Source organism: Mustela erminea, chromosome 9, assembly GCF_009829155.1.
Source record: "Mustela erminea isolate mMusErm1 chromosome 9, mMusErm1.Pri, whole genome shotgun sequence".
NCBI classification, from domain to species: domain Eukaryota; kingdom Metazoa; phylum Chordata; class Mammalia; order Carnivora; family Mustelidae; genus Mustela; species Mustela erminea.
Genome location: NC_045622.1, coordinates 54,485,251 through 54,501,168, shown reverse-complemented (window position 1 = coordinate 54,501,168; position 15,918 = coordinate 54,485,251). Strand labels below are relative to the sequence as shown.

At 54.9% G+C, this 15,918-nt stretch overlaps 1 protein-coding gene across 3 annotated transcripts; it reads left to right on the top strand.

Annotated features, from left to right (window-relative positions):
- The first annotated feature begins 758 nt into the window (after positions 1-758).
- SERPINH1 (serpin family H member 1) lies at positions 759-10,228 on the top strand. 3 transcript variants are annotated; one of them, XM_032357879.1, is made up of 6 exons: positions 1,404-1,608; positions 3,098-3,141; positions 5,578-6,233; positions 6,576-6,674; positions 6,765-6,997; positions 9,232-10,228. In XM_032357879.1, the coding sequence occupies exons 3-6, from the start codon at positions 5,621-5,623 to the stop codon at positions 9,532-9,534; spliced, it is 1,248 nt and encodes a 415-aa protein (XP_032213770.1). In that variant the 5' UTR covers positions 1,404-1,608; positions 3,098-3,141; positions 5,578-5,620; the 3' UTR covers positions 9,535-10,228. The 3 variants fall into 3 exon arrangements, with proteins under 3 accessions (XP_032213771.1, XP_032213770.1, XP_032213768.1); XM_032357880.1 differs by lacking the exons at positions 1,404-1,608; positions 3,098-3,141 and adding an exon at positions 759-863; XM_032357877.1 differs by lacking the exon at positions 3,098-3,141 and having other exon boundaries at positions 1,408-1,608.
- The last annotated feature ends 5,690 nt before the right edge of the window (positions 10,229-15,918 follow it).

The window sequence follows — 15,918 nt, the reverse complement described above, 5'->3', positions numbered from 1 at the left end:
TCAAGTCCTCTCTGATTCTTTGACCCTGACTCAAAGAGTCTGAAGCTCTTGGAACCTAAGATTTCCCACAGTCCTTTTCCTCAAGCTCTGAGCAGCAGCGCCTAACCCAGACTTTGTAGTTAGTCACCACCGGAAAGGGAAAGGGCCCTTCCCCCACCCCTGCTGCTGGGGACCCAGATGATTCACCTCAGCGGCTGAGATTCATTGGCTCCCCAAGATCCAAGGATGCACCTGGAACACAGAAGACACTCAGCCCAGCTGAATGATTGGTTGAACGAATGAATGAATGAAGTGTCTCTCTGTCCTGTCTCTCTGCCCTGCCCTGTCCTCTCTATTCTGGGCTCATCTGTTAGCCATCATTGCACTCCTGAGAGGTAGTGGGATGTCCTAAATAATCTTCTGCGGAGTTCCCTACTAACGTGCGCATTACCAGCTCACACTGTACATCCTTGACCATAGGGCTTTATCCTGTTCTCAGCTGCGGCTTCAGCACCTAGCACAGACCTGAATACCTCTTAACTCAGGGCTCAAGGGACTATCAGTTGTGGGAGGGGTGGGGTGAGAGGGTTTGATAATGAGCCCTGGAGCCCTGGGAGGGGGCAGGGATAACCAAGGAGAGCGGGAGACAGACGGGGAAGCGAGGGGGTGGGGGTGGGGGCGTTAGGCAAGGAATGACAGCCGCACATTTCACAGCCAAAGAAGGAACTTGGCCCGGAAAAGGCAAGTAACTTGCTTAGAATCATACAACGTATTCCTTAGTGGACAGTCAAGGTTCTCCTTCCTGTGCACTTGTCTAGACCCGGCCAAACCACGACGTTCACGGAGTCTCCGCCTCTGTCAGGACTTCCCAGAGTTAGGGTCAGGTATTGGGCCCGGTAGGATCCCTTTTGGGCAGGGCGGTCGCTGAGGTCGAGCTGTTCAGGATAAGCTGCGGATGGAGAAAGATAACGGTCTCTCATTTCTGACCACCTCCTCTAAAACAAAGGCGGGGGACCCTGATTGAGGAGGGTTGTGTCTGGGGACCTAATTAAGTTTCCGTTCTAAAACGGGGGAGTGGATCGCCTCGGGGCAGAGCCCCTGCCAGGGAAAGGGCTGCCGGAAGGGTGTGTGACTGGGGTGAGCCGGCACGTGGGGAGGAGGGAGCGCCTCTCCTGGGAGCTGGACCCAGGAGCTCAGTGTCCCATCCAGCTCAGCGGTTCGAACGACTGCCCTCCCCCCGCTCCCCATCTCCAGGACCTCGAAAGTCCGGAGTCTCCGCCGAACCAGAGGTCACCCGCACCCTGTGTAGGTCGTGCAGGTCTCAGCGCCCAGCCTCTCTGCGGGGGTTCCTCGAGCCCCGCCCGGTGTGGGGGGCAGTAGGACCCAGGGGCCGGGTGAAAGCCCGCAGAGGGAGGGGCGGGAGCCGGGGCGGTCTGGGGGAGGTCTTTGGCTTTTTGTGGCGGAGCCGGGGCGCCCTCCGGAAGCTTTTCCAACTTTCCAGAAGTTTCTCGGGACGGGCGGGAGGAGGGGAACGCCATATATAGACCTGGGGAGCCGGGAGCGGCGGAGAGTGGAATCGGTCCGCGGCTCGAGTGGGTCTCTAGTCCGGCGCCAGCCCGCCCGGCCCAGGTGAGGGCGGGGGGCCGGCGAGCATGCAGCCGGTGCCTTGGGGGGGTGCTCCGGAGAGTGAGAGGGGGTGGGAGGCCCTCGGGGAGGGGTTGGGGGCCAACGCAGAGCCCTCGAACTGGAGGCCCTGGCACCCTGGGAGCTGCTGGAGCGTTTGGGATCCGGAGCCCGGGGGTAGATGGTGATGGCCGAGTGAGCCTGTAGGGGTAGGGCGGGGCGGGGAGTCGGAGCAAAGTGAGGCTGGGGCAAAGTGAGGAGTTCTACAGAAGTATGGGGCAGGGGTTGCGATGGCAGAGAGGAAACAGTGGGCCTGGGAGCCAGGATGCTGGTACTTGCCTCTGTGCGGGAACCAGAAGGGAGAAGATGGGGTCTGGGGCCCTTTCCAGCTGGGGTAGGAGGCCAAGCCAGCTTTACGGTTAATGGTGCCTCCGCCTCCGGGGCTGAGGCCCAGGGGTCATTAGGGGTGGGTGGACCAGCTCCTGACGGGCTTGTTGGGGGTGGAGGGGGGCCTCCTGAAGGTAGGAAAGGAGGTGAAATAGTCTAGGCTCTTCTCAGGGCGGGGTGTGTGTGTGTCTTGGGTTCCCCACAGTTTGTGAGGGGTCACCAAAGGTTGCTCCTTTTCTGATCTGCAGCCTGCATCGGTAGATGTTGGCACCTAAAGAAAGAACTTGACCAGCACCTTCTCCCCCACCTCCTTCCAGAACGGGGTGGGGGGAGGAAACAGCTGGGTCCCTATCCCCCCACCCAGGAGGGAAAGGTTAGCTGACTAGAAGGCACTCTTAACTCTGTCCACCTCCTGGTTCTGGGGGTAACTGCAGGGTTAAGGGTACTACTTCCAGAGGCCAGGGTTCCCTGCCCCCAGCCCAGGGACATTCCTGAGGTGGCTGGAGTGGAGAAAGAATGAAACCACTTTCAGCATGGCCAGGAGGCCTGGCCCCTCCTCTTCCCGGTTTCCGTCCAGCATGTCCCTCTGGGCTATAGGGCCCGGATGGAGGCCGGAGGAAAATTAGGGGGCCTTGGTTCCCTGGAAGTCTCTGGCTGGTACCACACCCTCCTGTCCTCAGATGGTTCATCTGCCCATCCCCCCTTCCTGAGGCCTCCGATCTGATCCACTCCTTTTGTCTCTAGTCGCTGGGATTCCCAGCAGAATTTTTTTTTAACTCGCTGTGTAACAGGATACCACATCCTGGCTTCCTCAGGGGGCTCTGTGGGTGCTTCTGGGAGGAAGGAGCCCTGAGCTAGGAGGCCTGACCCCCACTGATCCTGTGGGACCTGGGGTGCCTCCCTGCCCCCTTTCTGGCCTCAGTTGCTCCCACTGCCCAGTGAGGTGGACAGCCTCCAAGGTCCCTGTGGATCTGGGACTGGGTTAAACCTTTTTTTGTGCTGGGGGAGAGTCCCATTTTGGGGCTTAGGCCTTACAGGGCCCTCCCTCACCACCACCCACCCCAGCTCTGCCCTATCCCACTCTCCTCACTCTTCTGTTTTCTTTCAGAATGAAAAAGGCAGGCATTGACCTCCTTCTGAGGCAGTTTCAAGGTACTTTAGACTCCCTCAATTGTTTGAGATCCTCTCTTGTGGACCCCCTGAAAATTTGCTGCCCTTCCCCTCTTAGAGAAGCCCGGAATCCAGTCTCAGCTGAGTCTGGCTATGGGTACAGCCCTTGGCTCCTGTCCTTTGTGGGACTGTAAATTGTCTAACCATGGCCTCGGGCCTGGGATTTCTCTGTGGCAACGTGGGCTGGGCTCCTGGGCTGCGGGAAGCTGGCTTGCTTGCCAAGACTTGTCTTCCTCTGCCGTGACTGCTGCTGGATTAACAAGGCAGCCCTCTACACAGCCACGGATCTCCCTGCAGAGCAGATGTGCCTACTCAAAGCCAAGGCCAGGGAGCCCCTGGAGCACCCCTTGGGTCCTGAACCCAGGCCTCCTGCTTCCCAAGCTGGAAGCCCCCCTCTGCTGGCGGATGCAGATAATTCCGTTTCCAGCCTGCCACGTCACCTAGAGCCAGAGTGGGAGCAGGAGCAGGAGCAGGAGCGCAGCTCTGTGGCTGCCTGAGGAATCCCAAACTAGTCATTTGGTGCTTTCTTGGAAGGCCCCTCCCAGTCCTTTGAGGTCCTAGTTGGCTGTGGGTGGGGGCTGTCAAGATGGTGTCTGCCACGTGGCGGAGCTGTGAGCTGGGCTCCTTGACTTTCTTCTAATGAGTTGCTCATGGCCTCTGCCCAGGTTCTGTGCTCTGGCATCACAGCTGTATGAACTAGTGTTGGCTTTTTTATAGAGTGGCCATATGTTTGTTGTCTTGGTATAATCATCAGTAGTGCTTCATTTCATTTTCTTAGGTGTCCTTGTTTGTGCAATAATCCTATGGTCATTCTGCTTTTGAGGCTCCAGGCCTGGTGGGGAAGGAGCTAGGGCTGGGAGGAAGGCGGCCTGGGCCCTGGGATAGATGATCTCCCCAGTCTGGACTCTCGGTAGGGTACAGGTCTCTCTGTGCCTTGCCTCCCCCCACCTCATCCATCTCCCATGCATTTTTTGCTTTCCCTTTACACCGTACCTTCAAAGAGCTGGCAGCCCAGGGAAGGGGGACCTGCCCTGGTTCATAGGGCAGCTATAGTGTGGAGTCTTCCCAGAAACCCGGGGCTCCTACAGACAGGCCTGCAGGATCTGTCCTGAGGGTCCTGAGGGTCTTCCACCAGGATTCCGAATTTGCACTTTCCGGACAGCCACGAGATGGGATCTGCCAGAGCATTGGGGTCCCAGCCTCCACTAGAGTTCTTCCAACCCTTCCCTTTGCCCTGTCATCTCTTCTGTCCTGCATGAAAGTAGGGGGGATATATCCCATGTAGAGAGACTGTCCTGGTTGGAGGCCCCAGAGAGGCAAGTGAGGCTGGTTTTAGGGGCCACTGCTACCACTGTGGTTTGAGAGGGGTCTTGCCCACCCTGAAGCCATAGAGCAGAGGGCCTGGGTGGCAGCGACTGTCAGATGGGAGGGCAGAATGGAACCTGAGGTAGACCCAGCTTCCTGCAAACACACATCTGGCCAGCCTCTGGTGAAGGGGAGGGGGTGTCATTGCTTCACTGAGCTGTGACCTACCCCTCCTCCAGTATCCTTCCTCTCAGGAAACCTACCTCGCACTCAGCTTGTGTCCTAGGAATTTCCCCTTCACGCCAGGGACCATGGAGAGCTGGGCAGTCCTGTTCCTGCTAGGACACAGGCCTTGGGCATGGAGACCTAGACCCCGACAGCGTGGAAAATGGGGACCAAGGCTGAGCAAGGAGGTGACACGCAAGGGCACTATGGGGCGAGAGAGTGGAGCATCTGGGCTTCCCCGCTTAATGAGTGAGCTAACCAGTGACTCATTAACATCCCAGGGCAGAAGGAAAGGCATGGGGGGAGGAGCAGGCCTTCGTCTGTCCCAACAGGACATCCTTTGCCCAGGCACCTGTGTTTCATGCAGACCGTCAGTTCTGCCACTTTTTGCCACTGGGAGAAGGGCCCTGGGGTGGTGTGAGATCAGAGCTAATCTTTATGCAAACTGAGGACCCTGAGTCTGGCCGAGTGGCCCTGGTTTCTGTTCATTCAGGAATAGCTGAGGCCTATTGTGTGCTAGGCGCTGGAGATACAAAGGGAAACCAGACTGGCCAGATTTCCTGTCTTCCTGGAGGTCACAGTCTAGTTAGGCATGGAGGTAGTGCATAATGAATGCCTAAGACTGAGTGTTGTCAGTACAGCCTTAAAATCAATTGGGAGGAGGTGGTGGCTTGTTAGAAACGCTGTTTTGGATGAGGAGCTCAGAGAGTGGGCCTCAGAGAGTGGGCCGAGTAAGACCTCAGATCTGGGCAGCTCTGAGTTAGGGCTGGTTTCCTCAGAACTTGGGGCTTTCTTGCTCCCATCTGCAGGGGACTTGGTGGCTGCCTGAAAGCTGGGGATGGTCATCAGGGAGGAATACCCTGGGTTTCAGGCCCATCCTCTCTGCAGCCCTCACAGGTCCTTCGTGGTGCATACCATCCGCCTCCCAGCCATGCGCTTCCTGCTGCTTACCAGCACTTGCTGCCTCCTGGCCATGGCCCTGGCCGCCGAGGTGAAGAAGCCGGCGGCCCCAGGCACGGCAGAGAAGCTGAGCCCCAAAGCGGCCACGCTGGCTGAGCGCAGTGCTGGCCTGGCCTTCAGCCTGTACCAGGCCATGGCCAAGGACCAGGCAGTGGAGAACATCCTGCTGTCGCCTGTGGTGGTGGCCTCGTCCCTGGGGCTCGTGTCGCTGGGGGGCAAGGCCACCACGGCGTCCCAGGCCAAGGCGGTGCTGAGTGCAGAGCAGCTGCGCGATGAGGAGGTGCACGCGGGCCTGGGCGAGCTGCTGCGAGCCTTCAGCAACAGCACGGCGCGCAACGTGACCTGGAAGCTGGGCAGCCGCCTGTATGGGCCCAGCTCGGTGAGCTTCGTGGAGGACTTCGTGCGCAGCAGCAAGCAGCACTATAACTGCGAGCACTCTAAGATCAACTTCCGCGACAAGCGCAGCGCCCTGCAGTCCATCAATGAGTGGGCCGCGCAGACCACCGATGGCAAGCTGCCTGAGGTCACCAAGGACATGGAGCGGACTGATGGCGCGCTGCTGGTCAACGCCATGTTCTTCAAGCGTGAGTCTGGGCAGGGGTGGTGGCTGCAGCTCTGCAGGGGCCGCCTAAATACCTGACAGGTGCCAAGTGGAGGGCGGAGGTGGGTAGTGGCTGAGCTGGGGGTCCTCCTCCGGAAGGTATTCCCCGTCATGTGGAAACAGCCAGGCCCTGACTGTAGAGACCCATAGCTTCTGGCAGTGTCCTAGGGCCAGCACCCCAGTCCCCCAAAGCGGGGGAAGCATGTACTCCAGGGTGTGGGTGCTCAGAGGGGAAGGGGACTGCCGCTGAGCTCCAAAGACTGGAACGAAGGCGTGTTTCCCAAGCCGGGGCCTGTTTCCGACCCTGTTCTGCCTCCCACTACAGCGCACTGGGACGAGAAGTTCCACCACAAGATGGTGGACAACCGAGGCTTCATGGTGACCCGCTCGTATACAGTTGGGGTTACGATGATGCACCGCACAGGTGGGTGCCTGGTCAAGTAGGGGGCCGAGCTGGGGGTGTGAGGGTGCCTGAGGCCTGGCCCGCCCAGCGGCCTCCCTGCTGTTCCCTCAGGACTCTACAACTACTACGACGACGAGAAGGAGAAGCTGCAGATGGTGGAGATGCCCCTGGCCCACAAGCTGTCCAGCCTCCTCATCCTCATGCCGCACCATGTGGAGCCCCTGGAGCGCCTGGAGAAGCTTCTGACCAAGGAGCAGCTGAAGATCTGGATGGGGAAGATGCAGAAGAAAGCTGTCGCCATCTCCTTGCCCAAGGGGGTGGTAGAGGTGACCCATGACCTGCAGGTGAGGGGTGGCTCCGCTTGGGGGCTGCGGGGGCTGCAGGGCCTGCAGGAGAGGGGTGCTTGGGGCGCCCATTTGTCTGCTCAGCAGGGCTGTCCTGAGCCTCTGGGTGTCCAGGCAGGACTGGGCGCTGCTGGGGAAGGAGGTACGGAACCTGTCCTTGGGAACTCGATGATGACCTCAGTAGCTAAATATAATGGGGCGCCTGCTGTATACAGAGTACTTTATATATATTAAACTTTTCATGCTCAAAACAGCTTCGTCTGGTAGGGCTATCGAGCTCCTTACAAATGAGAAATTGGAGGCTCAGGAAGGTTAAACAGCTTCTCCAGAGTCACACAGATGGTGGCTCAGGCGGCTGGTGCCAGGCCATGCCCTCAGAGAGTCTGAGGTGCCCCCAGCGATGGCCTGTTCAAGCCCACCTCAGACGCAGCAGTAAAACTAACAATGGCTGCCAGCTGTGTGGCACTAGCCACGACCAGAACCCAAAGCCACGTGCTCAACAGTCTTTTCCCCTCGTGACCACCCTGGGTGGTGGCCTGTGGCTCCGAGAGAAGCCGGGACTTGCTGAGGTCACATTGGCTAGTCAGTGGTGGAGCTGTAGTTAGTCCTCAATGTGAAAACTCAAGGTGGCCTTGGCTGTCCAGAGAGACTTCTTTATGTACTCAAAAGAGGAAGCTTTTATCTCATTCCTGCCTTGGATGCCAGAAAGGGTTCCTTGGCAAGCTTCTCCCTCACAGGATTGATTCAGAGTCACTGCTGACGCAGTGGGCAGAAAGCTTGAGACAAAATGGGGCACTTGTGAGACTGTACTGTGGATTGAGCTGCGCTTTCCAGACACTGGCCATCCCTGTGTCCTGAGCCTGTCCCAGGCCCTTCCCAGCTCCTCCTGTAGTCACTGCTACCTGACTCCATTGTCCCCCTTTCTCTCATGTGTCTTCTTGGAATCCTGAGTGGACACACCAGTCCAGTGGGTACACGGAGTTGGGAAATGGGAAAGGTGTAACTTGTATAGGGTCACTGGGACTGGAATTGCTGGCTGGGCCTGGAACACCTGCCTCAGGACTCCTGACCCTCAGGACCCCAGGTCAGGTGCCCGTTTGGTCCTGCCACGGAAGTGGGCTTTTCCAAGGCTGCCAGAGACTCAGATGGCAGCCCTCCATGGCTGTGTTTTCCTCGCTGAGAGCCAGGGAGGATGTGGGACTGGGGCCCTGCTCTGGGAGAGCTCTGAGTCGGGGGCCAGAGACAGGCCCAGGCACTGAAACAGAGTGAGGCTGGGGTGCTGAGTTGCAGGGAGGCAGGGCTGCAGTTTTGGGGAGAGGGAGGGCTTCCTGGAAGATGGGGTGGTGAAAGCTCCTTACCAGGCTGCGTATCGGCCATTGAGACACCGTTGTGGGCGCTGATGGTTCAGTGAGGCTCTTGGAAAGGGAGACAGCTGGAACCTGCTAGGGGGTGAGGCTATGGTACAAACACAGTTCACGTGTGAAAGAGCTTGTACTTGGCTTCCAGGGCCTCTGCAGAGCCATGGAAGGTGTGTGTGTTGGGGGTTGGGGTGTGCATGTTTGTGGGGCTGTGTTTTCTTTCTATGGAAATATATTAAAAATAGAGAGATCAGCATAATGAGCTGTCCTGTATCCATCATCCTGCTTCAACCCTCATTAACTCATAACCAATAAGGATTCACCCAAACACACCCATTCCTCCCTGGTCAGATTATTTTGAAGCAAGTCCCAGGCATCTGTCACTCTGGACAGGCTTTAACTCCCAGGGTTAGCTATCCTTAGATTAGTCTTATGTTTGAGTGTGCCAAGAGTTACCTAGACATTTTATTGAAGGTTCCCGGGTCCAGCCCTGGAGACTGTGAGATAGTGGCTATGGGAGGAAGTGGGTCAGGAAATGTATGTTTCCTATAAGCTCCTGGGTGCTGCCCACAGTGGCTGTCCACAGCCCCTGCTTTGAGAAGCACTGATCTGGATTGCTTGGCAGGACCAGGGATAAATTCTTCCCTTTTCCCAACCTCAGTTTCCTCATCTTCGAAGTGGTGATTAGAAGGTCTTGGAGGGTTGTCATGAGAGTGATGAGGCCATGGTTCAGAGGGCCCACGTCATGACCAGCACACAGAAGAGGACCAGGAGGGGAACAGACAGCATAGGAGGTGATGGGTGGTATGGGCGGAGGGTGAGGGTCTAGGAGCCTTGCCCAATGTGACCTCACCTGGTACCTCCCTTCTCCCACAGAAACACCTGGCTGGACTGGGTCTGACTGAGGCCATCGACAAGAACAAGGCAGACCTGTCACGCATGTCAGGCAAGAAGGACCTGTACCTGGCCAGCGTGTTCCACGCTACCGCCTTCGAGTGGGACACAGAGGGCAACCCCTTTGACCAGGACATCTACGGGCGTGAGGAGCTGCGCAGTCCCAAGCTCTTCTACGCTGACCACCCCTTCATCTTCCTGGTTCGAGACACCCAGACCGGCTCCCTGCTGTTCATTGGGCGCCTGGTCCGGCCCAAAGGTGACAAGATGCGAGATGAGCTGTAGGGCCCCAGGGATGGCAGGAGGCAGCCCAAGGCTCCTGAGACACATGGGTGCTATGGGGGGAAGCTGAGGTACCGACCTTGGATGTGCCATGGGGTGGGGGTGGGAAAACAGAGCAGGTTTCCTGGGTGTCTAAGCAGATCTTCCCAGGCAGAATTGACTGTCTGGATGTGGGCCCCCAGATACCATGATGCTGAGCCCGGACACCCCACATTCTGTGGGCCCTGGGGCAGTTGGTGTGTCCTGCCTTCAGCATCCTGGGATTAAGCCTGCCTCAATCAGTGTTCATATTTATAGCCAAGTGCTTTCTCATCTGTGAGACGGAATCGAGCTAGGGGGCTTCAGCCCAGCCCTGTGGAATGGGGACCCTCTTTTCCTGACCCTACCATCACCTCAGCCCTCTCTCCAGCTCTATTCCAGTTCACTCCCAATTCCCCTCTAAAATAATGAGGTGCTGCAGCCCTGGGATAAGCACCCCCATGATGGCCCTGGCCCCAGAGAGAGGGCTCAGGAACCTGCTCATGGTGGGGGGCACTCATGGGCAGACTCTGATCAGGCATCATGGGGATGAACTTTTTTTTTCTCCTTTTGTAGATGTTCAAAGGTGGGGAGGGCAGGGGGAAAATGAGCCTTTGTTGCTGTCAAACCAAGAACTTATTTGTACAATTTCTTTTTCAATAAAACTTTTCCAGTGAAATTTTGTTGGAGGTTGGAGGGTCATTGGATTTGAGATTCCCAGGTCATTCTTCCCAGGGGACAAGGGCTCCTTCTGTGGAGCTAGGGCCCATCTCAGGCCCTGAAATGCCAGCAGATAACTGCAGGGCCGGTCCACCCTGACTGGGGAAATTGTCTTGCCTCTGGCTTTACTGGAGAGGTGGCTGCGGGGCAGGAATGGTAGTGCTGGGCCAGGAGCCCAGGGCGTTCCAGACTTGAACACTTGATATAATTTTATCCAAACCTCTTAGCAGCTTGGATAGGTAGGAATTACCCCTGTGTTAGTGGTGGGATGACTGAGGCTGAGGGAGATAACCTGCAGAGACCCCCAGCACAGCCAGGGGCCTGAGCTGGAATTGCTTCGAGTACTTTGGCTAGCTCCCACTCCGTGCCACCTAGGAAGGGCAAGAGGGGACCTGGCCAGATTCTAAAGGTGTGTAGCCTGCTTACGGTCTATGTATGTCGTCCCGCTTATTCCCCACAATAGCCCAGTTAGGCGGGAGTGATCATCCTAATGATCATCCTAACCCTACAAGCACAGCTCAGGGATGCGCAGAGATTAGACAAGGACTCCAGGACCCAGAGTTCAGCCTGCAGCAGCTCCCTCACCAGCTGGGAGCTTGCAGGAAAGGAAATCAGGCCTTCGGATGGGGGAGCGGCAACCCCCTGACACAAAGGGGGCCCTGAGGCCATTTGTTGCCATCTGGGCACATCCCGGGGGGTGGTGAGAAGTCTGTGCTCCCGCCTCACAGTGAAGAGTGGAGTTGCTGGCATGGAGGGTGGCAGGTAGGTGGCAGAGGGGGACAGGTCAAGGGCAGGCTGGGGCCGAATGCCAGGACAGTGCCTCCAGTGGCCCATCCAGGCCCTGTGTGAGCTTTCCAACGGAGGCCATTGGAGGGAGGTCCTGTCATTCTCACCACGCTGGTTGTTAAAGTCGCCGAGAGAGGACTGCTCAATTGTGAGGGTCTTGAGTGTAGGGCAGGTGTGGGGAGATGGGGATTAACTTTCTCCTGAGTGTGGACTATGGGTCTGGCCCTGCTGTGGGTGATCTCATCAATTCTACAGAGCTTCCGTAAGGGGTAGCCACTACTGTCCCATGTTACAGATGAGAAGACTGGCTCAGAGAGGTGAAGTGGCCAGCCCAAGGCCACCCAGCAGGTCAACGACAAGGCCTGGCCTCTATGGAAACACAAGCCTCCTGGTTGTGGAGGAGAAAAGTGGTGGACAGGCACGACTTCCACACTCCACAGTCACCAACGGGATTCCCTTAACCCCAAGGATCCCTGTGATCCTACACCTATGGAAGAGGAAACAAACCCCAGCTGAGACCTCCTTGAGAGCAGGCTCTGGTCTGCCTGTGTCCTGCTGCATCCTAGACCTTGCACAAGGCCTGGTACAGGGGAGGTGACTAACAGATGCTCACTCAAAGGACGTGGCCCAGCAGATGCCCTGGTGCTTGGCGGCTGAGGCATCAGAGCCTGACAGACCTGACCTGTGGTCCTGTGACCTGGCTTTTCCCTGGCACGGTGGCCTCAGGATTCTGAGAGGAGGAAGTCAGGAGCTAAGGCCCTGGGGCCTGGCCTCATATCACCTCCTTCACATTCTGTCAGTCAAAGCAAGTCGTAAGGTGTCCAGATCCCAGGGGTGAGGCACACGTTCCACCTCTTGACTACAGGAGCAGTAAAAGAGCTGGGTGTGCTTGCAGGCTACCTGCGAGAGGCAGGCGTTCTCATGGCCCACTCACTCCCCTTGTCTCCAGTCCCACGGCTGGAGTTCCATGCTCACCTGCCTCTGGGGGCTGGCCCTCGAGTCAAGTCTAAAAGGAGGACGCGTGCACACCCAAAGCATTGCAGGACTTTGCTAATTCCCATTAGCACGAAATCTGGAAAACATAGGTGGGAACGTTTTCTGTGGGTGCTAGTCCATGGAGGCAGAAATATCATTTCATCAGCCTGAATTAATTAATTAATCAATTGATTAATTCCATTCATGCTTAACCAACTGAGCCACCCAGGCATTCCTGATTTTATTTGTAATACGGGATACATTTACCTGAGGTCCTAGATTCAGTGTTCCAGTTTGGGCAGTGAGGGCTGGTTTTCATTATTGACTTAGCTTGTTGGCTGAACCCCAGATTTAATTGGGACCTGTGCTTTATTGATGCTGAAACGCCAGGAATTTCTTGCTTTAAAATAGAGGAAGGGGCACCTGGGTGGCTCAGTGGGTTAAGCCTCTGCCTTTGGCTCAGGTCATGATTTCAGGGTTCTGGGATCGAGTGCCGCATCAGGCTCTCTGCTCAGCAGGGATTCTGCTTCCCCTCTCTCTCTGCCTGCTGCCCTGCCTACTTGTGATCTCTCTCTCTGTCAAATAAATAAATAAATAAAATCTTAAAAAAAAAAAATAGAGGAAGGAACCCAAAGACTAAGGGAGGGAGGAAAGCTGAGGTGGGTTTACCAGGTGTGACCCACTCACATAGCCCCTAGCCAAGCTCCACACTCCTGAGTTCCTATTACGGAGCCTGTAGGAAACTCCCTTCAGCAAGATGCTGGGAACTATGTTAGCAAGGGGAGTGTCTTTAAACACGATGTGCTGCTTGTTCTCTGGAAGCTAAGGATGCTGGCGGAACACGCTGCCACAGAAACGGGCTCCATGATTTCAGTGGAAATGTCGGGGCCCCGGGGAGCAGAGCACACGCAGCAGCACTTAGCCTTCTGGAACATCAGAAGTCAGGCAGTGATCGGAAGGGTCTAACTTACCCTAATTTACGTATCTTCAGCAGAGGTTAATTGTTCAGAGGCCAAATAGGACCAAAGGGACCAAACAGGCTGTTTCTAAGTCCTTCATCTGTAGAACAGAAGCAACAAAACAGTAAACAGACAGACACTTCCCTTTCGGGCTATGGGAGCCTGACTGGAGCCACTATGAGAGAGAGCTTCAGTTCTCCCCAACCACCAAATCTTTCCCGGGCCATTTGCCAGAGAACTGTGCTCTGTGAAGGGAAAATACACAGCCTTTTCAGGGGTGAGCAGACGTTGAGTCTATGTAATGCTAATCTCTGAGGACACAGAGAGCACTGTGCAGGGGCTCAAGTGGACCGAGCGGTCACTGGAGTTTAGACCCAAGTCCAGGCTCACGGCACCCAGTGAGACGCTGGACCTGTCCTGGAATTATTTTCTTAGTTTCAGGGTTAACAATAGAAATTTATAGGTGGGGGGCGCCTGGGTGGCTCAGTGGGTTAAAGCCTCTGCCTTTGGCTCAGATCATGATCTCGGGGTCCTGGGATTGAGTCCTGCATCGGGCTCTCTGCTCAGCAGGGAGCCTGCTTCCTCCTCTCTCTCTGCCTGCTTCTCTGCCTGCTTGTAATCTCTGTTGAATAAATAAATAAAATCTTAAAAAAAAAAAAAGAAATTTATAGGTGGAATTCACGCATGGCTCTCCAGGCCTATGAATAAGGGCCATTCTCATAGAAAAGGGACGAGTGAAAACTCCTGGAATGTCTGTTTCCTTCTCACCAATCAATAGCTTGAAACAATGGTTCGACTCCAGGAGAATCACAGAAATTTGTGCCGTCATCAAAGACTCCAAAGTGGCAGGGATGGTGTCTGTACTGTGTCCTTTAACTTGCTGGCATGGTCTGTGCAGAAGGCATGGGGCTCAGAGAGTGACAGGGAGCCATCAGTGGCTTGCTCAGATGAGGATTCCAGTTGTAGCTGCTATTCGAGGTGTGGATTTTATGTGCGTGTGTTTGTGTGAGCAAATGTACATGTTTTTTGTCACTTGATGTGAAACTTTCTGAAGCTAATTTTTTTCTCTTCCTCTATGGAGAACACCAGAAGCAGTCTTCTTTCTCTTGGCAGAGACAGCAGGATAGCTCTCTCCTCTTGTCTTGAAACCCATCGAGTTGCTGGTTCTCAGCTATGATTTAATCTTTGGGGATTTTGATTGTCCTCCCAAATGACAGGATAGCATCCTTGCCTGCTCCATCGACTATAGCATGTTCCTAGGACTTGGAGAGTGGAAAGTAGCAGGTGCTTCAGATGCACTGATGAGGCACAGATGTGCTGAGAATGGGAGATAAATCCCATAAGAACATAAATCCTGCCCCCCGAGTGAAGTTTCTGGGTGTTCTGTGGTCAGGGTTAGTGTTAACAACTCTCCATAGAAACAGAATTAGTAGAAGATACAGACACATGTGATACAGATATAGATATAAATGTCTGTAGATAGATATAGATATAAAGAGATTTACTGTAAGGAATTGGTTCACATAATTTTGGAGCTGAGAAGCCCCAAGGTCAGCAGTTGGCAAGCCAGAGATCCAGGAGAGTCAATGATAATAGTTCCAGTCCAAGTTCGAAGGCCTGAGAAACAAGTGAGTAGACGGTGTAAATTCTAGTCTGAAGGCAGAAGACCAATGTCTTCGCTTGAAGACAATCAGGCAGAGAGCACATTCTCCCTTACTCAGCCTTTTGTGCTAATCCAGCCTTCAACGGATTAGGTGAGGCCCACCTGCCCTGGGGAGAAAGTCTGCTTTGCTCAGGCCACAGATTGAATTGTTAATCTCATCCTGCACAGACACACACCCAGAAAAATGCACTACCAAGTCACCTGGCACTCTGTGACCTAGTCAAGTGGACACATAAAATTAACCATCATATCCCGCAAAGGGAAAGAAAGAAAGTACCCTTGTTGGGCTTCTGTGTGTGTGGGAGGCAATCTCTACCACGATTTGGTGAGCCGCTCTGAGTTTACTGAGTTGCCTGTAAGCTGCTTGCTTCCAGAGCAGGAGAAGACTTCTGGGTGGTCCAGGCGGAAGGGAAGGCAGCTCTTCCAGGAGCTTCGATGACCCCAAAGGGATTCTGGTTATCTGCGGCCGATGAGGGTAGTGTTTGATCCCTGATAGAAGAACCGTCTAGGATTTAGGAGCAAATCCAGGCTCTCCTTGGTGAGCAATTTTCTTCCTTTCGAGAAAGAGCTCTTGGCTTGTTGCTGGGCCTACCTGAGAATGGTCCCAATGGGTGGGAGGCCAGGTAATTATTTATTACCAATAAAGTAATTAATGACTGTCATCCACAGTCATCGCTTTTCTCAGAATACTTGAGGTGTGTGGGCTCAGGGATCGCTCTCTGGGATGTCAGTCAGCATCAGGGTGAAAATATACTCTGTTTCTCTCCTTTTTCCTCCTTCATTTCCTAGAATCAGGCTCCTGTTTCTTCCATTCCAGAGATTCTGTGCCAAGCTCGCCAGTGATCTCTTTACTGCGAGTGCAATGGGAATTAAAAAAAAATCATTCTGAAATAGGAAAAATTTTAAGCATACATGAAAGTTGAGAAAACAGTATAATGAACTTCATCACAAAACTTCAACATGTACTGACTTCTTACATTTGGTTCAGTGGACACTTCTTAACCCATATGGGAGGGAAGCACTCATGGTCTCAGATCCTGTAGGCCCCTTCTCCCCTGATGGCGACATTCTTTTCTAATTTTCCTCTGACCTCTCTGCTGCTTGGCCGGCTCCCCTCAGGGGCTCCTTCCTCTCCTGTCCCTTAAATGCTGGTGTTTCCCAAGGCTCTGTCTTAGACCCTCCTCCTCTCACTTTCCACACTCTGCCTAAGTAAACACACCCTCTCTTGTGGCCTCACATATCTTTCCAGGGCTGGGAAGACCCAAA

Bases quoted from the DNA above. Each gene is read 5' to 3' on its own strand.
- SERPINH1 (XM_032357880.1), top strand. From the start codon at position 5,621: ATGCGCTTCCTGCTGCTTACCAGCACTTGCTGCCTCCTGGCCATGGCC. The intron at 6,234-6,575 runs GTGAGTCTGGGC...CTCCCACTACAG, and splicing joins CAACGCCATGTTCTTCAAGC to CGCACTGGGACGAGAAGTTC. The intron at 6,675-6,764 runs GTGGGTGCCTGG...CTGTTCCCTCAG, and splicing joins TACGATGATGCACCGCACAG to GACTCTACAACTACTACGAC.